This window comes from Gopherus flavomarginatus, chromosome 1, assembly GCF_025201925.1.
Source record: "Gopherus flavomarginatus isolate rGopFla2 chromosome 1, rGopFla2.mat.asm, whole genome shotgun sequence".
Taxonomy (NCBI): Eukaryota; Metazoa; Chordata; order Testudines; family Testudinidae; genus Gopherus; species Gopherus flavomarginatus.
In genome coordinates this window covers 71,677,552-71,700,531 of record NC_066617.1, presented here as the reverse complement: position 1 = coordinate 71,700,531, position 22,980 = coordinate 71,677,552, and the positions used below count along the sequence as shown (strand labels likewise).

Sequence of the window (22,980 nt, the reverse complement as noted above, 5' to 3'; positions counted from 1 at the left end):
TCTCAGAAAATTCATTCTGTTCCACAGATTAAATGGTATCTTTTTGGGGAGCATACACTATTTTTCATACCAAATAAAGAGGTTAAATCCCTACTTTAATTGCAAAATGGAACTCAAATTTAAGGCTGGAGTTGGGACCAGTGCCTCCATAATACAGCGCATCTTAGGGCACTAATCACATTATTACTAAGCTCAATAATACAAAACATATTCTGAATCACAATTCCTTTTCTTCAATCCCTGCATAAAAATTCCTGATGTCTTCATTGAAGGAACAAATGTTTGCACACTCAAGTGCAATGGTTGCACATATAAATGTCTATTTAAATACTCAGCTGGACATCTGTGCATGCTATCTCTCAATTTGCATGTGCAATCACAGCAATAATTTATCCAAATGCAGGTGCATTGGACAGAGCTTTAGTCTCTTCTTAAAAATGTGTCTTTCAAGGGCCAAGAAGGATTGCCCATTTTAAAAAATAAATATGATATTGTGGCTCATCTTCCCCCCATGGTTGTATAGCCCAATTTCAACCTATTTTTAACTGCATAGAGAATCTTCCCTCCCATCCATGATCATATAACACCAATGTGGCAAATACAGCAATTTTTTACACGAGACAATAATGTTATGAAAGCATTTAATATATTCTAGCTATTTTAACGTGTATTAGCATCCAGAGCCATGTGAACATCCAGCTCTCCATGAACCACAGAGGACCACATCTGGGGAAATTCAGTTAGGGCTTGTCTATAGAGCCCTGCAAATCTGTGGATATCCAACCATTTTTGTGGATAACAGATTGGATGCAGATACAACCACGCAGGGCTATACTCATTGGTGGCGCCTGGCCCGCAGCATCCAGCTCAGGCAACCCGAGGGGCACAGCGCACTCGGGGACAGTGGCTAGCAGCCAGTGGCTGGGACTGGGTGGCAGGCTGAGGGTGGGGCTGTCCAGCACTCGCTCAGGACACCGCTTCCTGTCCAGCAGTTTGGGTCCCCTCAGGCAGTGCCAGCGTAACCAGCCCGGCCTAGCAGCACTGGCCATGCTCCCAGTCCTGGGCCTGGACACAGGGACTGGCGCGGGCAAGGCCCTGGCACCTCACTTGTTCACCTCACTGTGATGCAACATGCAGTGCTGCTGCTATGTGCCGTCGCTCGTGAGCTCCTGGGAGCAGCATGCAATGTGAAACCGCTCCAGCCCCCCCTCCCCACGTCACCCCTTCTTCTTGAGACCTCCTATGCTGCCCCTTACTTCCAGGCCCCATCCTCGCACTACCTCTTCCCCTCTCACCCCCATCCCCCTCACTCCCAGGTCACTAGCCCTTGTGAGAGGCTTGCTGTTCTGGGTGCAGATATGGATATAGGTAAAAGCCGGCAAGCGGATTGTGGATCGGATTGTGGGTTGATCCTGTTGGATGCAGATTGGATCCACATTTTTGGATCCACGCATGCAGGGCCGGCTCTACAGTTTTTGCCGCCCCAAGCAGCGCACCGAATTGCCACCGCGGGCGGGAGGAGCAGGCGCGTTTCCGCAGCGGCAGCAATTCGCGGACAGCTTCTATGTTTAACTGAAGCCGCCACAGACAGCTAAACATAGAAGCTACTGCTGAATTGCCACCGCCGCGGAAACGTGCCTGCTGCCTTAAGGGCGCACGGACTGCCCCCCGCCCGCGGCGGCAATTCGGCGCGCTGCTTGGGGGCAAAACAACAGCGACTGCCGCCCCTTGCAGATTGCCGCCCCAAGCACCAGCTTGGAATGCTGGTGCCTGGAGGCAGCCCTGCACACAGGGCTCTACTGGTCTACATGGGGAAATTGACTAGAATAACTATTGTGGAATAAGACATTCAGCTATAACTATTCAAGGATAGCTCCCCTGTGGACGTTATTCTGAATCAAACTCATTTTATTCAGAAATAATGAGTGCCCTTCTAAGCAGAGTAAGTATTCCAGTGTAAAATTACTTTTGTTCAGGAATTGTGTCCAGTCACTATCCCCAGGCAAACTATCAGCTATAATATGACAGCAGTTCTCAACAAGGGGACGGGGACCACAAGCAGATTTCAGGGGGTCTGCTAAAATAAACCAGAGAGCAGGACCAGTATTAGACTCATTGGGGCCCAGAGCAGAAAGCTGAAGCCTGAACTCTGCCACCTGAAGCTCAAACCAGAGCAACTTAACATCATGGGGCCCCCTGTGGGGTGGCGCCCTGAGCAATTGCCCTGCTTGCCAGGGCTGTCCTTAGCCATAGGCAGAATAGGCAGCCACCTAGGGCACCACTACCTCTGGGGGCACTGCTGCGAGATCCTGAACAGACAGGAAGCAGTGGAGCATGTAAGAGCAGGGCTGCTGGGTCTTAGAGAGAGCCGAATGCAGCACAGTTGGAGGGGACTGGCTGCTGGGGTCTCTGGGAAGGGGTGGGGGAAGGAAATCATCTGTGAGTGTCTCTTTCCCGTGGCGTGAGGTGAGGCAGGCTCTGCGGCTGTGGCAGTATCCTTCGTTGTTCCCCATAACATCTTCTTCTCCCCTCTGCCCCACAGAGCACCCTCCCTGTTTCTCCTCCTCCCCCCCCATGGAGCACTGTTCTCTTCCCCCTCCCCTCCATCAGGGCTGGGTTGTTGAGGTGCTGGGGGAGGAGGGGAGGCGGGTTGCCTGCCTGCTGAGGAATGAAAAGTGAAAGTAACTCACTTCCTCTGCAGGCAGCCAGGATTGGAATGGTTGCACAGGGCTGGGCTGGAGATAGCCAGATAGCATGTGCGAAAAATCAGGACAGGGGGTTGGGGGTAGGGTGAGCAGATGTCCCACTTTTATAGGACCAGCCCCAGTTTTTGGGTCTTTTTCTTATATAGGCTCCTATTCCCCCCAACCCCCATCCTGATTTTTCACACTTGCTGTCTGGTCACCCTAGATAGGGGTAATTGGGGCCTATATAAGACAAAGCCCCAAATATCAGGACTGGCCCTATAAAATCAGGATATCTGGATCTGATCACCCTAGCTGGAGAGCACATCTCTCCCCTGGGCTGGCAGTGATCCATCTCATCCAGTGGGAGTGGCACTCAACCCGCTGTCGGCCTGGGGTTCCATTCACTCAGCTGGCAGCAGGCTGACAGGACTAAATTCAATGAAATAGGAAAACAAGAGCAACTAATGACAAAGTGCAAGAGCCTAGAGCAGTGGTCCCCAACCTTTTTCGTCTGGCGGGTGCCAGATGAAGGACCGTGGTGGCGGACAAGCATCTGCCGAAATGATGCCGAATTTTGGCGGCATTTCAGCAGATGCTCATTCTCCGGCCAGTACGTGGGTACACTGAGAGGCCCCTGCGGGTGCCGGGACACCTGCAGGCACCGCGTTGGGGACCCCTGACCTAAAGAGCCTCCTGAAGCACCATGATCATTTTGATTTAAATGGACTTGAACTGTATGAAAAATTGAGTTGGTGCCACATGAAAAATCGATGGACATTGTACAGTTTATTCATACCAGCAAACTTGTTGACATATATCCTAATGTGTACATTGCCACTCGTATTCTACTGACAATTCCTGTAACAGCAGCATCAGGAGAACGGAGTTTTTCAAAACTAAAGCTCATTAAAAACGATCTCCGCTCTACAATGAGTCAGGAACACTTGACTGGTCTTGCTATTCTTGCAATCGAACAAGACATCACTTTGTCTTTGTCATATGCCATTATTACTGACTTTGCAGCCAAAAAAGCCAGAAAGATTGCTTTTAATTAAAAACTAATCCTTGTTTTAATACCTCTTCATAGAAATTTCCAATAAAATGTTGACAACTTAAAAAAATGATTTGTATCATTGTCAAATCAGAATTTTTTCTATAGTGCTACTTCTTTAGTGCTAGTCCATCAGCATTACAGTGTGCTTAATTAAATTAAACTGGTTTTAATAACATGCCTGTGGCAAGTTTTTCAGTACTGTAAGCTTATGTTTGTGTTGCTAAGAGCAAGACAGGCACGGGGGCACCAGTTTAATAATCTCACCTAGGGCACCATAAATCCTAAGGACGGCCCTGCTGCTTGCTACCACATAACACTGGCCTGGCTTTTAATTTACTAGATATACAGAAAAACAGTTGTTGTGGCACAAGTGGGCTGTGGAGTTTTTATAGCATGTTGCGAGGGTAAAAGGGGGTGAGGGGAAAGGTTGAGAATGCCTGCAATACGAATCTGTAACAAACCACATCACTTTCCTTTTAAAAAAAGTGGAATTTAACAAGCAGTCTGAAAAGGAGCAGGTGGGGGAGGAGATAATCTTTCTTGTAAGTGATATTTCTCTGATAGGCAATGTCAGTCTCCAACTAGATAGGGATTCACTTGCATCACACTTGAACAGCTATGAGCAGCCAGTGAAACTGCAGCATTTTAAAATCTGTCTGTCCCAAAGCTCCTGTTAACATCTCTAGCAGTGAATGCCATAGCACTTAGAATAAAATGTACTTCCAAGCTGGGATGCAAGTTATGAAATGGGAAATGAATGTGTACTAGAGAACTTGTAGTGCTCACCAGCAGGGTCCATACTGGCCAGTTGGTTCATGAGACACTAATTTACACCCCTTTGGTGCGGACTAAAGAACCACATAGACAAGTCCTAAGAATGTAAAGAGCAATCACTATACAAATACAATTCGACCAAAATAATCAACAATGCAACATTAAGTCACTAATTTGTCCTTTTTGGGGGGCAGGGAGGGAGGGTGGAATCTGAAAATTAAAAAAAAAATTCTTCAAGTGGACAAAATCAGTAACAAGATGGGATCTATTAACATTCTTTCAATGCTCAACTTCACTGTAATTAACTTACAGTTCAATGCAAAAAAAGTTGCTAAATACAATAGAAATCAGGGAACTGGAAATTATAGTCCTTAAAGCAACCACAACTCTTGTAGCACGCATGTAGCATCTATGCTGTTCAGAGGTATCATTTATGCCAAACCAATACATATTCTCTACTATTGAAGGTTTTTGAGATGCATTCTCTAGCCCCCCTAATGGTGCAAACACAATTGTTTAAAAACCATGTCTGACACACAAACCATCTTCACATTTATTTCAGTTGAATTGAACTAGATTTCAAATTTCAGATGTGTACAGAAAAGTAACACTCTTCCTCCCACTAATTCATCCTCTCTTTCTGGCAACATCAACGGCTACTATAAATCAAACACTTGAGTAGGTTTAAAGTTTCAAGGAACTGCTGATGTTTCTCCTTTTCGCTATAGCTCTCCTCTTGCCCAAAACAAAAAGCAAACAAAAAGCCAAGAAAAGGCATTTTCAAAACTAGAATAATTTTTTGTATGAGCAGGCCAAAAAACGGCAAATCACCTATTGTGGACAGTCAGATAAGCACTGCTATATTATATATTTATAACAGACATAAAAAATGGAGTTAAGCAGTTTAAAAAAATATATAGCGGTTGTAATGATCCCCAAACCAAGCATTACAAAACCCAAAAATTCAAAGTCAAGCTTACACTTAAAATAAATCCAAGATCACACCACCACCAAATGGTTACAGCAGTCTGCGGTCTCAGATTAGAGTAATGCATCCTTAAAAAATCAGTGATAGGTTTTGCCCCTTCATTTGTTTTCCTCTACAGCTGCATCACTGAACTGAACTGTCTACAGAAGAAGAGTCTACTAATGAGTGATCTTGCCACGGAGCCATCATTGTCATCAAAAACATATCCAACTGCTCCAAGCCTTCCAGCAGCTCTTTAGCATCAGCTTAATTCAAGTGCAGACTCTTTTTATCTTCAACACCCCAAAAGTGGCAAAGATTTATCAGTCAATGATTAGGTCATTACAGCAACTGAAAGGCAGAGTTTAACCAAAGAAAGTTGCAACCTTTTCTAATGTTAATATCTTCTGTGTAATAAAAATAAACAATTTTAAAAAATGATTGAAACAATTCAATCTGAATATATTCTTCCTAAACTTCTTAACATACTTACGTTCACCACACTATTCAAATCTTGCTGAGAAAGGAACACCACCTAGCACAGTTCTAAACCACATTGCAGAAGTTCAACATTTCTTCTGCAACCACCAGCTTTGTCGTTGGCGGCTAAAAAAGGAGGACTAATACCCCACCTTTCCAATGGCATTTAGTGGAACTCTCAAATATTGCCTTTCTGTATTTTCCATAAATGTGTTGAAATATCCAAGGATCACAGGACAGTCTTTGATCTAAAGATAGAATTTGTTTTACACAACAAGTATGGAACTCTGTAGAGAGACTCAATTTACAAAAGCAATTTGAAGGTGAGTTTTCGCAATTCAAGGGGCTTGACAAATTACAGGCTGAAGATACTGTTGTTGCAATTTCAGTATGGCTTGATTTAATTAACAAAACACTGGAACCACACAAAGACACTTCAAATATATGATTCTGAGCCAGCAGGACTGAATTAAAAAATAACTGTCAGAACATGAGCCCATAGGAAGATCCTAGCATGAGGAAGAATAAACTTAATCCTAGCTCATGAAACAAACATGAGTTCCTTCCATTTCTACCATTTAACATCAAAGAGCCAGATTTGTATCCCAAATATATATTTGCAAAGGAGGTTTTTCAACAGTTCATTATATCAAAGTGTTGACAATAAGTTCACAGAAGCCAGGATATGTTGAATTCAGAATTTCATACAATCCTGAACACCTTTGCATTCCTTCCAGCCAGCTCAGCATCAATGGAACATGTTTCAGCACAGTCAGATTGGTTTTAAATTTTGTAATAAGGATAGTATTACAAAAAAGAAGTAAGTTGGTAAAAGATACTGGTACCTAACGGCAGGGTGAAGATTGGTAGGCCTAATTATGAGATTGAGAAACTGTATTCTTACATTTTAATGACCAGAAAGGCAACTATTATAATTTGGAAAATGTGTGCCTCTTTAGGTTTGAGAAATACATATGCATACAAGATGAACCACACAATATGCCTTTTAAAAAAAAACAAAACTTTGTGCATTTGGAAGGGGTGGGAACCTGTTCCATTGTGCTTTTTCATGAAAGAAAAACGTCACAATAAACCTGCATATTACACTTTGGGGACTTTTTTGGGCAGAGGTGTCTCGTGATACAGCATACATGAGATAATGGCGAAGAACTAAGCAAAGTTTGCCATGACAGTCTTCCTACTAAAACTTGACAGCTTGTGTGTGGTTTAGCCATATTCCCTATATAACATTACTTTCACAGGGTTATTCATACAAATATTATAGAAATATATTGTGCAAGGTTCTCAGTATTTTGCTCTAGAACATTCTAAAGCAGAACTCAGTTAAGTAATTTGATACTTTTAACTCATGTAATATACTAGAACAAATAAAGCATTAGATTTTCTGTTACATAAAAAGAATTACTCAAAAGGCCAATGCTCAAAAGGGAACAAAGGTATCATGATGCTTCCAAGCAATTTCCTGTAAAACAGGAAATTAAAGGCTGTGGAGATGCTGAGTTCTGAATTCTTGACTTTTGCTGAATGAGTTTTTTAGTTATTAACTGATGAGAGATAACACACTGATATTAAAAACAAAATCCGTACTGATTCAGCTAACCCTTTGCCATGTTTGCTCACAACAGGTATGAGAAGTTTAAATAGGTCTCAAGTCATTGCAATGATTTGCTTTATCTACTGAAGCCTTTTTGTGTCAATTTAATTTTGCTTTGGACAGTACCAGCATCATTTATAATAGTAAGTTGCTCCAAAGTAGGAGGGGGAAATACTTCCTTTGTCTACTCACTATCAACAATGGCTTTGAGATGAACAATATGTTCTACTCTGAAGAAATCTGATTTCTCTCTTGCCCGTCATTACCCACTCAAAACAAAATTTAAGTGACTTGGGACATAGGTAATAGCAGTTTCCATCTTCTACTTGTTTTCTCATATCAACAACCAGACAATTAAGTTTTTTCTCTAAATATGATTTAATTAAAAAACACTAAATTGGTTTTGAGGTTTATTTTATAATATGTACAATAGTTGCAAAATAACAATGAATATATTGAATCAGTTATGTTAAATACCACAAGACTTCAGAAAATCATACAGCATGGCATGGTATAAACTCACACTGCCTTTTTCATATACAAAAGAATGTTTTATTAAGATCATTGTGATTAAGATTTTCTAAGAGTTTTGTACCTGCTTTTAAATGCCCCAAATAGTCTGACATAGAAACAGTGTAAGTAGGAGTTTACTGATCAGTTAATATACTACTAGCAAATTTAATAAACATTATTGGTAAAGATAAACTTCGCAAGAAATTAATTGTAAAATTACACCAGGTGTAGGACTGATCAGACCCACAAGAAATAGTAATTATTTAGAAAATAGTTTTCAAAAAGAGCCAGGTTGAAATTGTTGTGTATTAATTTGGTCAAACTGACTAATGAACAGTCAAGTTTATTCAAATATTGAAAATATGCCTATTCCTTTAGTATTCACAAATAATTGCTTATGTAGATAGTATATATATGTGTAAGTGAAGAGATGTTAAATGTAAAAAATATATTGTTTATCCATTCCTGGGTTACACAAAATTCAGTATCTGGACATTAAACTGCATAAGTCAAAACGTCCATTTCAAATGTACATTCAAACAGCAACAAATATTTTTGTAAACATTTGAGAAGGAAAAACCTCTGTTCATTCACAAAATGTTCCTCTTCTGGAAATCACCATCTTTTCAGCATGGAAATGCTGTACAGGAGCTTCAGTTCACCCATTTTGAATCTGATCAAACCAAAGAATCACCAAAGCTCAGAATAATAAGTCAAAACTCAGTAGATGCATCATTTCCAAATCACCCAGCTTGTAACTATTAGCCATTTCCAGTTCATTACCAAAAAAGAAATGCACTTCGCTACAAAAATAGTAAGGAATGTTATTGAAAACAAAAGGCTATTTTGGTAGAAGTAACTACAAAAATAATTAGGTCAGGTCATGTTGTAAAGCTTTAATGCAAGAGCATTACAGTACAGAATTTCTTTCCAAAACCTTAAAGCTTAATCAAACACCAAATTTTAAACATCCACCTCTCAAGTGCTTGAAAAAAAAGAGCTGCAGTAAAGTGTCTCTTCAAGAATTTAACCAAGTGTAATTATGTAGGTGTCAATCTTTGGGCACTATGTGTCACAGCCGTGTGTTGTGCGTTATCTCTTGTTCCATTGGCAGCAGTTACAGGCATTGAGATATTCTGATATGTTGATGAAGAACGCCTCATCACAGTAACATTTTCATCTTCTCCAGTGTCCGAATCTGGTGTTGTAACAGCACTGGTCTCCATCCCCAGGACCTCACAAACTGCTTGAGGCAATTCCTATGAGGAGGAAACATTTATCATTTTATTTTTTATTCTATTAAATTAAATTGAAGAGTTAATTGAAACACATTAGCAAGCATATTACTCTTAATGACTTCTTGAAAGCACTTATACAGATGAAGTCTAATCTGTAGTGAAAATATGTTTAAATATTAATTTTGCATAAGGGTTGATTATTTTCAAGAAAATTGCCAGCTGTATCTTTGCTCCCTGAAAAGATCTTTACAGCTGATAGGGAAACCTTTATCCCACAGTCTAAATTATATTCATGTAATTATTATCTGATTAACATTGCTATTCATATTTGCTCTGAACCCAAAGTATAAGTCAAATCCAATCAACCATTATAAATTTCATAACACTGCCTAAAACTTTTTCCACCAATCTATCAATACACAACTTTTCAGCACACACCAAAACTAAGTGTATGTGCTTTTAGTCCAGTAGGCAGCAGGGTAACTCAGACTCCCCTCTCATCGCTCCCCACACATCGAATGACAATTCACCTATATACCAGCTAATCTCACCTAAACAAAGTAAAAACAACCTATCCAAGGGCAAAACTCCAGCTTTTTTCTCACAAGTAATACACTTTTGATACCGAACGTACAACTCTTGCCTAGATAGGTGCATGAAGCTTTTATACATATCTAATCAAAGGCTGACAGCAGATTCCCATCACATCCAAAATCTGAACTATTTCAAAAGGGATTATTTCAAAACTATATGTGTATATGAATGTGGACAACTATATTCTTTTACTGTCTCGAATACTCATCAATATACTTTAAAATAACTTTACCTTGCAATTCATCATCTGGATAGAAATTGCTTCCGCTTTACAGAGTATATCTTCCACATCAATTTTCATAGACAGTTCATTGATATGCTAAAAATATATTCACAAAAAATAAGAATGGCAAATAGACTAGAAAAGATATGCTGTTGCATTAAAATAATATTCTTCTCTATTGTAAGTGCTACATTGGAGATTAAGGGGTCAAACCTGCAAAATGCTCAAAACATTGTACATGGATTGATAAACGGGAGCTGAATGTGCTCAATATTTCATAGCAATTGGTCAGCATTTTATAGGATTCTTAAAATGAGTCCATATCAGTGTTCCTTATTCTAACGTAATATACAATAGCATATCACATCAGACAATCCTAATTCACAGAGCTGAAGAGGTAATAAATAAATAAATTTATAGAAGATGAAGTAACAATGATTTAGATTTATGCAACTTCCTAGGCGGTTTAAAAAGAACAAGTACTAATATTCTATCTACTAAAGTGAAAATATTATTGACACTTATTAACCCAACATTAGAGGTTTAACCTCTTAATATAGGTGAAAAATTTCTGACCCATAATTATATTCATTGGGTTGCCTTGCCCCTTAAAGAGTTCTGGAATGAAGTAACTATAACCACTCAGGCGACACACTGTACATCTACATCCTTTTTCAGTGTAGAACCAGCAAAGAATCCATTCAAAGGGTTAATTTACACCTAAAATTAAGAACCTCAGCAGATACCTTTAGTATTTCATTAAAACCATAATGCTTATCCATTATTTGCTGCTTTTCAGATTCCAGGATAGCACAACAGATGAGAAGATGAAAATTCTGGCAAGGCAACTCTGTCCACATTACCTGTTAAAATATTAAAACGGCTTTTGAAATTGGAAATGAGAATTCATGCCTTTCTTCTGAAGAGCAAGACAGACATTGAAGTATAACAACTTTTCACATTTAATAATAATATAGCTTCAGTATGCCTTCTGAGCCTAATGGTTTAATTAAAAAACAAGCTCCTTTTTTAAACCAATTAAATATTCCTATCACTGGCTGAAAAACACTTAGTGATAAATAAATCTAAGTAGTTACATGCTCAGTTCAAGATCAGTTGGTCCGCTGAAGATGTCTATGATGGATACTATCAAGCCCAATATGCTTTCATGGTACTACTGATGCCTGCTGGCTGTCCTAGTTCAGGAAAAAAATCTCTTACTCAAACAAGAGGACAGGTAATTGTATACAAAACATTTATGAATTCTAATTGTTTTCCATGGCTTGACAGGTCTTGGTATAAAGCCTGGAGAATCCAGCAAATTGGCAGAAACGCTTACTGTGCTTTCAAATCTTTACAAAAGCTTCTTATAAGCCAAACCGTCCCTCCATCCTCACCCCACCACTCCATAACAACAAGCCTGCAAGTCAAAGAGCACACATGCCAAATAATGGCTTGCTGCTTCAGGTCAAATACTGATCAAAGAAATCAACAGAAAAACCCCTTACTGAGTTCAGTGGGACCAAGATTTGGCTCTTTGAACACAGTACACTTACAATTATGATGGCTTCATTTTTACATTAGGAGTGGCGACTAAAAGAGTAGATTATAACCATTGTTTGAGGGAAGGGGAAGCGGAGAGTCAAGGGAGTAACCCGTGACCATCCCCACATGACCCTACCCTTAGCCCAGGACCCCCACACTCTCCCCATCCTATCCCTTCCCACCTTATCTGGGAAGGACCAGGGTAGGATGTGTCTGGCCTGGCTGCAGCTGTTCCGGCAGGCTGGGCAGCGTGGCTACCGCCTGCTCCGGCGGGCCAGACCAGGCGGTATGGCCACAGCATGTTCCAGCAGGCTGAGCCATCGTGCTCCGACAGGCCAAGCGGCGTGGCCACACCCTGCTCGGGGAGGCGGGGCCGAGCAGCCTGTCATCCCCGGAGCTGCAGTTGCTTTGGAGGCTGTGGGGAAAGCAGCATGGCCAGAAGCAGAGAGACTCTGGCCTCACCTCTTCCCTTCTGGCTCTGCTAGCTGTGCTGCCTCTCTTTGCTCCCTCTGTTGGGGGGATGGGCTGTCCCCCATCACTCCCTCTCTATATCCATTCATAAGCCGACCCCCTTCTCTGGTGCTTCCCTTTTTTACTAAAAAAAAATTCGGCTTATGAACGAGTATATATAGTAATTAAAATCCCTCACTTTGTATGGATAATTGGGATTATGTTTTCCATTGTGCATTAATTTGCATTTATCAACACTGAATTTCATCTGCCATTTTGTTGCCAGTCACCCAGTTTTGTGAGATCCCTCTGTAACTCTTTACAGTCTGCTTTGGGCTTAACTATCTTGAGTAATTTTGTATCTGCAAATTTTGCAACCTCACTGTTTACCCCTTTTTCCAGATCATTTATGAGTATGTTGAACAGCACTGTCCCAGTACGGATCCCTGGGGCACACCACTATTTACCATTTATTCTTTCTTCCTACAGCACATGAAGCTATTGATTCACGAACTAATGTCCTGCACCCAGCATTTCTAAGGTAAAATATACTACTCTCAAAACATAAATCAAACTACTTTCACATTTTTATCAGAATTTTCTATACATCTTAAACTGATAAAATTTAACCTGTATCAAACAAATGCTAATTATAAAGGATGGTGTATACAGGTTTTTTTTTTTAATACTTCTTTTTGTTTACAATATTTTTTACACAATATTTCCATTTTATATGCAAATGCAATATGAGAACATTCCAACATTATACTGGTAAACAGTGAAATTATGTACTCAGGTGTAACCTAACAGACTTTTCTACAAAAAATGTCACTATACATATATACATGAGTCAATTTGAAAAGACAACTTGTTAGCCCTATCCCATTCCAAAAGTTTTAGAAAGATGTGTACGCTCTCTTCCAGCTTACTCTGAAGAAGTTGCTTAATTATTAAAATTACACAATAAGAATGGAAAGAAGTAGCACTTGGGTGTTAAATGCCCTTCCACACGATTCTATTGCAGGTTAAAATATTTTTGCACAGTATACTTTGACTAGTTCAAGTAAGAACTCTTTCACTCAACCTACTGTATTTAGTTATTACAGGAGCATGAAAAATAGGTTTACTTCACGGTTATAAGGTGATCTTGAAGCATTTAAAGTAAGGAGAGCCTGTCAGCCTTAAACTCATAGCTAATTCAGAGTTACAGCAGACCTTTCAAATTGCTGTAAACACCTGTTGCATTTAATTTTACTACCCTATAGATCTCACTTATATGCTGTAGCAAGCTTTATGAAGGATATTCACCTCTATACAGGAACACGGGAACTGTTATAATGGATCATTAGTTTTATGCTGTTACATCCAGACATCAATAAAGTCCTAAAGCGAAAGCAGACATTTACTAGGCCAGTTAAACAATACTATATTTTGGTGGGAAGAGAAGACTGGTAGCAGGGAAAAGGCATAAGCAATTCCTTCTTGAAACCGCTTGATGCTCTGTTTGTGCCTTTGATATCACGGGTTTGATATTATAAGTAATTTCTATCTTAGCTAGCACAATTATAGTTTCTAATCTATTTAAGATTCAGGGTCACTGCTATTGAAGCTAAAAGAATAGTCTATTTTATTCTTGCACAACTGTCACTGCAATGCACACAGCCCTTTACTAGAACTGTATAAATCTGAGTGACATCCAAACCAAATCAATTAAAAATGTTTAATTACAATGCAATTAACCTTGAAAGTTTCATTCACTAAGCCATGACAGATTAAGAATCTGTTTCAAATATCTGATACTCCATTTTGTAATTAACCTCAATTCATTCTTTAAAAAGAAAATGAAAAAGGATTGATAAATGTTACAAACTGTATCAAAGTGAATTGCATGCAGAGTCCACTTCTTTGCTAATTTTCTTTTAATTCTGCTGTTCTCACACTATAAAATAAACACACATTGACTGCCACACAAGGATGTTGCTAGCAATCAAATCATTGTCCACCCATCTTCAGTATACTCAAATTTCCATAGTATTATTATTAAGGTCCTAATTCATTCGCAATATTGTGGAAATTGTGGATTCTGAAGTATTAAGCTTTCACTGTAATTTTGCTTTAAATAAGCACACTTCGCACAGTCTACAATTTTACGTACATTTTGAGGTTTGGAACACACACTTTTTTCCTCTACTAGTACATTAAATAATCTTGGAGAGTTTTGGGTAGGGCCCTAACCAGGGCGGGGCAAGTGGGGCAGCCGGCCAGGGTGCATAGCTGGAGGTGGTGGTGGTCAGGAAATGGTGTGGAAAAATGGCTAAAAAGGGGTAGGGGCAGAGCCCTGCAGTGGGCATGGTATTGCCATTCTTACCTTCTGTGCTGCTGCTGGCAGCACTGGCACTACTTCAGAGCAGGTGTCATAAACAGATAGTTAAGGGTTAATGCCTCTTTTACCTGTAAAGGGTTAAGAAGTTCACCTAGCCTATCTGACATCTGACCAGAGGAACCAATGGGGGAACAAGATGTTTCAAAGGGAAGTTTCCTTTGTTTAGTCAGTTTCAGCTGGAGTGGAAAAGATCAAGGAACCAGCCTCTTATCAGAGTAGTAAGTTTTAGAAAGGAATAAATAGGTTTATGTTTATTTTCTTCTGTAACTTGTCTTGGTGCAATTAGGGAGGAATTATCAAATTGGGTATTCTTGCGTGTGTGTGTGTGTATTAAGATTTCTGCCCAGGGGAACATCCTGTGTTTTCAATCTATTGTCCGAGAGATACGCTGGTAGGCTCTCTCCCAGAGGGTTTATTCTTTTACCTCTCTTTTCTTTAATTAAAAGCCTTCTTTTTAAGAACCTAATTGATTTTTTCCCTGTTTTTTAGGTTCAAGGAAATTGGATCTGGACTCACCAGGGACTAGTGAGGGGGAAAAAGGGAGGAGGAGGAGTAATTCTTCCTTGTTTTTGGAGATCCAAGGGAATTGGATCTGGACTCACCAGGGACTGGTGAGGGGGAAAAGGGAGGAGGAAGGAGTAATTCTTCCTTGTTTTTGGAGATCCAAGGGAATTGGATCTGGACTCATCAGAGAACTGGTGGAGGAGTCTCTCAAGGCTACCCAAGGAGGGGAAGATTTTGGGGGGAAAGGGAGTGATCCAGGTACTCAGAAATTCTGGATGGTGGCAGCGAGACCAGATCTAAGCTGCTAATTAAGCTTAGAAGTGTCCATGCAGGTCCCCACATCTGTACCCTAAAGTTCAGAGGGGGGGTGAGACCTATGACAGCTGGGCAGCCGGAGAGTGGCGGCCACTGGCCAGATGCCCAGCTCTGAAGGCAGTGGTGCCAACAGCAGCGGCACAGAAGCAAAGGTGGCAATATCATGCCCGTTGCAGGGCTCTATCCCCTAATGGTTTTTTATCATTTTTCTACACACACCGCCTTCCCCTCACGTGCTCCTCTCTGCCCTCAGCTTTGCAGCCTGGATGGCTGCCCCACATGCCCTGCCCTGATCATGGCCCTGTAGTTGCACCAAATTGTCTGGTTATCAAAAAAAATCAGAAGGCATAACATAATAGTTGAGTGTTTATATCGTTCAAGCAAATTTTTCTTAAACAAATACATCTACTGTGGCTTTTCCAAATTACGGCTATTAATAAAGGTCCATTATTACTTTGCCATGATTTTCCATGTCTTGTCCGCAATTCAGCCACAATTAATTGAAGATCATCCCATGATTCAGGTAGGGTCTTAATCATTATATATAATTAATCACTAATATAACAGGTATAATTACTATTAACAGAGATCTAGCAGCATGTTAAAAGGAATACAGAGCAGAAAATATCACCTCCAGGAATTTAAAATTGTACACCACACACAAACGATAGGATTCCATCGTCTTTACTGTAGGCTGGTGTCTATCAAAATACAGCTTTGGTTAAAGATCTACTGTCAACTTGAATAGTTTTTTTTAAGTTTACATTTCTTTTAAAAATGTGATTTTTCTAATAGAAACCCCTTTAAACCAGATATATTGAATTTTAAAAATATATTTTAAAGAAGAAGTTTTTATAACAGTTTTTCTGCTCCATGTTGAAATCTTATAGGGCCTGATCCAACTACCATGGAAGTATTGTTACATCCAGAAATTTTATTGGGAACAGAATAAAGCTAAGAGGGCAAATGAATGTGCTGAGGCTTATCCCTATCCTATCCATGTACACAGCTGCTAGCTGCTGCCTCCATTCCAGACTTCCTGTTGTTGTTTCTGATAACAAGTCTTTCACAAAGCATGGAGAAGGATGTACACATGAGCTCCTCCAAGGGAGTGCATGACAGTAAAATTACATACTAGCGGATGTGAAAGGAAGTGAAACTAACTAACAAAAATTAAACTGAGCATATACAAGTGCTATCAAAATGAACAATCTCAAAAAAATAGAGAACAAGGCTTCCCCCCACCTTCTGATTTTTCAGATACAGTCATCTTAGGGATTACTTACGTCCACTGCTACCTCACTAGGTATGAATATTTGTAATAAGTACTAGCACAAAAGTCCCAGTTCACCACTGTCATTCAAGTTTTATGTCATTTGAGTTGCACCAGCATAAAATGGGTTTAAACACAGTGGTGAATAAAGCCCTTACATATGTTCAGTTCATATTGCAAATACCCGTGATGTAACAGTGGAATGGTCCAACTCTGCTAAATCACACTTCTGTCTGAAAATATTGCATTTACTGTAGACAAGTAACCCCTACTTTTACTGTATCTGAAAAAAGTCTGACTTAAGAAATTGAGTATTTTTCCTGTTTACATTGTACATTTGACAGCACTCTATTTTTGTATCAGTAGAATGGCCTGGATATAACACTGGAGTGATGTAGTGGTGAATCAGGCTCTAACTTTCTAAAAGAAAGGCATTAATCTTCAGATGGAGGAAATGTTGGCATAAATGTCACAACTTGATTAGATGTTAAATGGGTTTTTGAACATTTTAAAAAGCAAACTAAGCATGTGATTTTTAGCTCCACTTTTCCTGGTAACGAAACTGAAAAATAATGTTTGTACCACATTTTTTAAGATGCACTGGAGGGACCCAACACATTATTTTAGTAGGATTCCACCAATATCTTAGATGTCTTTATTCATTAGTTGAAAGGGTTTAGAATAGCAAAAAACAATCACTACAGAAAGTTAAAGTGTGTGCGCGTGCGTGTGTTCATATACACACACATATACACTTAATATTTAGATATGATATAGAGATGTTATACAAAACTGACATAAAATGTCAAACCAATAATTGGTAATACCAAGTTTCATATTCCTCTATAGATTTTTTAGAAATATCTGTACGTTTATATAGTTCATTTGGAATCAACAGTGCTCAAAATGGTATTATCCTGAACTAGATTTCTCCAGATTAAATTTTGAGAGTCTGATCTTACAGCCTCTTTGTACATGGTACAACACATTGAAGAAAACGATAGCAGCCGTGTACTGTGCTCACAGCACACAACTTAATGAAGATGTTATTGAGGATATATTAAAAAAACCATGAAATATGAGACACAGTGTAAAACTGCTACATCGGAACAGCCTGTTGGGCCACTATCTGGAAACCTGCCTCAGCGGATGCTTCAAAAATGGTGGGATGAGGAACCTCAAAAAAACAAAATAGCCAGCGTACAGTGTTACAATACTGGGAAAGGAAAAGGAAAGAGGTTGGAAAAAGCTACTTCCAAACTCCTCTTTTGTGATCACCTTATGCCATGGAATAACTGGCTAAATTATTTTGTATTTGTGAATTGTGGTTCATTAGTAAATGTTATTTATAAAGTTATCATTTGAAATTCTGATGAACTATTTGGCTCAATAACCTCTTAAGGCAGAAAACTCCATAGGCTGACTTTACATTGGCCAAAAATGATTTCCACTTTGCAGTTTTAAATTTACTGCCCTTCCATTTCTTTGAAAGACTCCTTTTTCATTTGTGGGATAAAGTGAATATAAAGTGTCAAATCAGTTTTCATTGTAATAATAACTGTATATACCTCAATCCGGCTGTCCCCATTTGTTTTCTGTTCCAGGCCAATTATTCAGTTTTATGTAATATCTTTCTACTGCCCACCCTTCTGCTTTGTGCCATTAATTGAACCATTTTATTTATACTGTCTGAACCTTTTCTATTATCTACTATACACTTTTTGAAGTAAGTTGATTATATATTTGGGCTAAGATCATGCTAACATTTAATGTGGTGTTGTATTTCATTTTGTATTTCTCACTTTTAAAAATTATAATCAAGATTTTAATTTGTTTAATTGGCATCATCAGGATCATTCCTAGACCACCTCAGCCCACAACAGTATCCTACTAGCTCAGAGTCCATCAGTATTTCCATTTTTCCAGTAAGCATTGTCTTATATTAATCTACATATTTCTAGCATTGTGCAGCCCAATTACCCAGACTGATTAGATCCCCCAACAGTATTTTAAACCCCACTCCACTTGGATTAACTTAGTTAGCTTTGTGTTGAAAGCAAGTTTCTTGTCTCACTATTCACTTCATCAGATATGTCATTTATAAAAATATGGAACACATTTAACCCCAGTACCAATCCTGGGAATGCCCCAATAGACTTTTCACCCTTCTGAGAAGCAGCCATTTATTTTGGCTGTTTCCTATAACCTAACCAGTTTTTCAACCTTGACCTGAGCATTACCAGAGCATCTGTGGTTATTTTCCTTAAGAGTCTTTTCTGATGGAGTTTATCAAACACGACTTGAAAAGCCAAGTAAATTATAATCATCATATCACTCCAGTATTACAGTGTAACTTTAAAAGTCTTCTTATAGGTCAGAGAGGCATAATTTATCTACAAAATCTGTACACTAGTTTGTCCCCATCATGTCAGATTTATCCCATTGTTTCACTACTCTGCCTTTGATTTTGCTTTGAATCATCTTCCATAAATATCTAACTATGTTCTTACCTCCCATAATCGAAGAATATCTTGAAAGCTAAATTCTCTTTTAAATCGGATCAGAAGCCATCGGAAGCAAAAATAAAGGTATCCCGAGTCTTGAGATTCTACAAAAAGAATGTCACATTTCTTATGAACATCAAACAAAGAAAATATGCATCTTATAGGGCTGTTATCCTGCCATCAATTTGTAAAACTAAGTCTCCAATAAAGTCAGTGGGAAGTTCTGCTTAAATATCAACGATGTAGCTCTGTTATATTTTGCTATCCATGAAAACCAATTAAAAAACCTATTAAATGTTTTTAATTTGAATATTTATTGTTCCTTTAGGACAACAGCATCCCTAGTGATACATTAAGGACTCTGCACTCTAGGGCTCAGAGAAATAAAACAGTAAGTTTCTTTTCTTTCAAAGGCATTGTACTAAAGCCAAATTATTAGAATGTGGCAGTCCTGCATTAATAATGTAACAGATTCATGTTGGAAAAGTGTTTAAGGGCCCTTTAGAATGTCTATGCACATCTCTCTCTAGAAATAAGAAGTTGTTTGAGTTATTACACATACCTAAGTAACTGCAAAATCCACTGTCTAGAAAGCGAAGCAAAGTACTCAGTTGAATTAGCTGTGTCTTCATACCCTGCATTTGTTCCTCAAAGTTCTCGTGCTTGATGGGAAATAATTTAGCACTCTGTCAGGTATTGATACTGGTAAATAGTTCACTAGGTCAAATACTGTTATAAACCACAAAACTATGATTAGTTTACATGCAAGTTAAATTCATTGTCCTGGTAACAGAAGGTCTGACCCTTTAACTGTTTCACATACTAAGCGTTTAAAAGGACGGAGCCAAGGTCTGGTATATTTTTGCCTTCAACTGGAAGCTTAAAGCAATAAACAGTGAACTTTGTCTCTCTGGCTCAGGGATATTTGTACTTAATCTTCCACAGTCATACTTACACTGCAACTTAGAATCATAGAATATCAGGGTTGGAAGGGACCTCAAGAAGTCATCTAATCCACCCCCCAATCCCCAAACAGATTTTTGCCCCTATCTCTAAGTGGCCCCCTCAAGGATTGAGCTCACAACGCTGGGTTTAGCAGGCCAATGCTCAAACCACTGAGCTATCTTGGATACAAGATTTGGTGTGAATAAATTCATCTGCCTCCAAATTGGAGCTAAAGAGTTGTAGGCAGGAATAGACAGAGTAGAGAAAATTATTAAAATGTTATCAGAGGACAACTGAGGGTATTTTATTCTAAACTATTGTATTTGTGTTTCACAACATCCCATATACAAAGTTGTTCTTGGAAATGAGCACTTGTTTAAAATTAATAATAATTTTATTACCCTACAAGAGCTCAGGCATGTACAAAATTCATTTTTGCAGTATATCATATATGTAATAACAGTCATTCTTTATGGACCAGACCCTCAACTCCATCACTGTTGTGCCCAGTCCAGCAGGACAGAAGAGGAATTTACTCACCTTGTGCAGTAATGATGGTTCTTCGAGATGGGTGTTCCACACTAGGTGGTTTTCATCCCTGCACTGCTGATCATTGAACTTTGGTAGCAGCATCTGTTCGGCCCACACATGGGCTGTGCCCCTCCTTGTGCTCTGCCATGAGGCTAACCAGCATTGCGCAGGCGAACCTTCCTCAGTTTCTTTTCTACCATGAGTCAATAATGAGAACTCCAAAGTAGAGGGGAGGAGAGTGGGTCATAGAGCACCCATAGGGACACACGTCTCTAAGAATCATTGTTACAGCACAAGGTGAGTAACTTCCTCTTCAAGTATTGTTCCTAGCGGTGCCCCACTGTAAGTGACTCCCAACCAGTATCCCAAATGGGAAGCTAGGACTTCGGAGTCGAGTTTGCTATAAATGATAATACTACAGGGCTGAATCTAGCATCGACATCAGAGTCCCCCATGACGGCATAATGTTTTGCAAAGGTGTGTGTAGATGCTCATGTAGCTGCTCTGCAGATTTCCAGGATAGGGACATGGTTGAAGAAGGTGACTGAAGAGGAAACCGATCTTGTAGAGTGTGTATGGATTGTAGATGGAGGTACTAAATTGTGAGCCTGATAACAGAGTTTGATGCAGTTCAAGACCCATTGAAAAGCTACTACTGCTGCCAAGTATACCTTTAGTGAACTAATAGAGACTTCTGATTTCTTAAGACTCAGTAAATAGTCTAAGACTAGTGGCAGAGTAGTCGATGTTGGGTAATTCCTCTAGAATGGCACCACATCTGAAATCTGGCCCACTTTTGTAGATAGATATGACAAGTAGTCACTTTCCTGCTGTGTAATAACACTTCCTGTAACTCCTCAGAGCAGGATATCGCTATATGCTGGAACCATGAAGAAGCCAGGCTTTGAGCCGTAGTATCCATAGGCTGGGATGGAGACTGCATCCTTTGTTCTGTGAGAGAAGGTAAGGTGTGGGTTGAAGAGTGATCGGAGGACACATTGCCAGTTGTGACTGTTAAGGGTACCACATCTCTCTTGGGTAGGTAGGAGCAATCACTATGACATTTGCTTTCTCTCTCTTTATTTTCAACAGGACTTTCAGCAAGAGAGGAAACAGGGGAAGGTGTATAAGAAGGCCTTTGTCCCATGAGAGGAAGAGAGCATCCCCCAAAGAGTGCTGTCTGAGGCCTGCTCTGGAGCAGTATTGCGAGCGTTTCTTGTTCTGGTAAGTGGTGAACAAGTCTATTGGTGTGACCCCATTATTGGAGTATGTTGTAGAGTATCCAGGGCTGGCCTTAGGGGAAATGGCACCCTGGGTGAACTTGTATTTTGGCACTCCCTATTACTCCTGCCCCACGGGCTCGCTGGGCTTCCTCCACCCCCAACCACCTCTGGGCTTCGATGCCTCCCTCAGTTTTGAATTTGTGTTGAAAGATATGACAGAGCTCAGTCCTGACACAAATTAAGCACCGGCAGGGCAGCCTGATACCAGCGGGTGCTGACCAGGGGCCCAGCTCTGAAGGCAATGCCACCGCCAGCAGCAGCGCAGACGTAAAGGTGGCATGGTATATGATGTAATGCCACCCTTACATCTGCGGTGATGCTGTGGCTGTTGGTGCCTGGTGCTCAGCATATGGCTCAAGGTGGGCTTCGTGCTGTCACATGGGGGGCTGCATCTTGCCAAAGCCGATGGCAGTCCTGCAGCCCTCTGGCCACTTCTGGCTCGCCAGGGCGCCATTTCAGATTGGGGGGGAGAGGGGGAGACAACTTTAACTGTGATTCCAGGGGATCCTTAGGCACCTGAAAACTCTAGGGTTTTTTTTGCAGATAACTTAGAAATTAGCAGTTGATTTCCTCATACATAGAGAAACCCATAAGAATATTTCCATTAGTAACAACTGACATTTACACATAGGGAAAGCAAGAAAAATGCTGCTTGAGAACTTGTTAGAGTCAAAATTCAGTAATATAAACTTCTGAATTAGGATCGTTACTAATGTACTATTGAATGAATAGTTAAATCAACAAATTATTTCTGGTTTTAAGGTATTTATTTTGCATATATTGACATGTGATATTGACACTTAGTGGTTTGTACAGTATTGTTGTAGTCATGTTGGCACCAGGATTTGAGAGCCACAAGGCCAGTGAGATAATATATTTAATTGGCCCAACTTTGGTTGGTGAAAGAAACAAACCCCACAGAGCTCTTCTCCAGGTCTGTGCAGCTCAAAAACTTGTCTTTTACCAACCAGAGTTGGCCCAAACAAAGATATTACCTCACCCACCTTGTCTCTCTGTTTGTGTTTTAACTCTTCGAATCTCAACTTCTACTGACATTAAAAAATTATCTGACCTTCCCCCATAATTTCCCACAACTGTGGAA

General features: G+C 39.8%; 1 protein-coding gene across 7 annotated transcripts in view; it reads right to left on the bottom strand.

Annotated features, from left to right (window-relative positions):
* Positions 1-7,974: 7,974 nt before the first annotated feature.
* Positions 7,975-22,980, bottom strand: part of TBC1D15 (TBC1 domain family member 15) — an 85,687-nt gene continuing 70,681 nt past the window's right edge. For all 7 annotated transcript variants that reach the window (XM_050935151.1, XM_050935180.1, XM_050935170.1 and 4 more), the window contains 5 exons: positions 19,682-19,781; positions 19,126-19,223; positions 10,892-11,008; positions 10,155-10,241; positions 7,975-9,349 (listed from right to left, as the gene is read on the bottom strand). In XM_050935151.1, the coding sequence (XP_050791108.1) occupies positions 9,131-9,349; positions 10,155-10,241; positions 10,892-11,008; positions 19,126-19,223; positions 19,682-19,781 (621 nt within the window). In that variant the 3' untranslated portion in view covers positions 7,975-9,130. The remainder of the gene's footprint in view (positions 9,350-10,154; positions 10,242-10,891; positions 11,009-19,125; positions 19,224-19,681; positions 19,782-22,980) is intronic.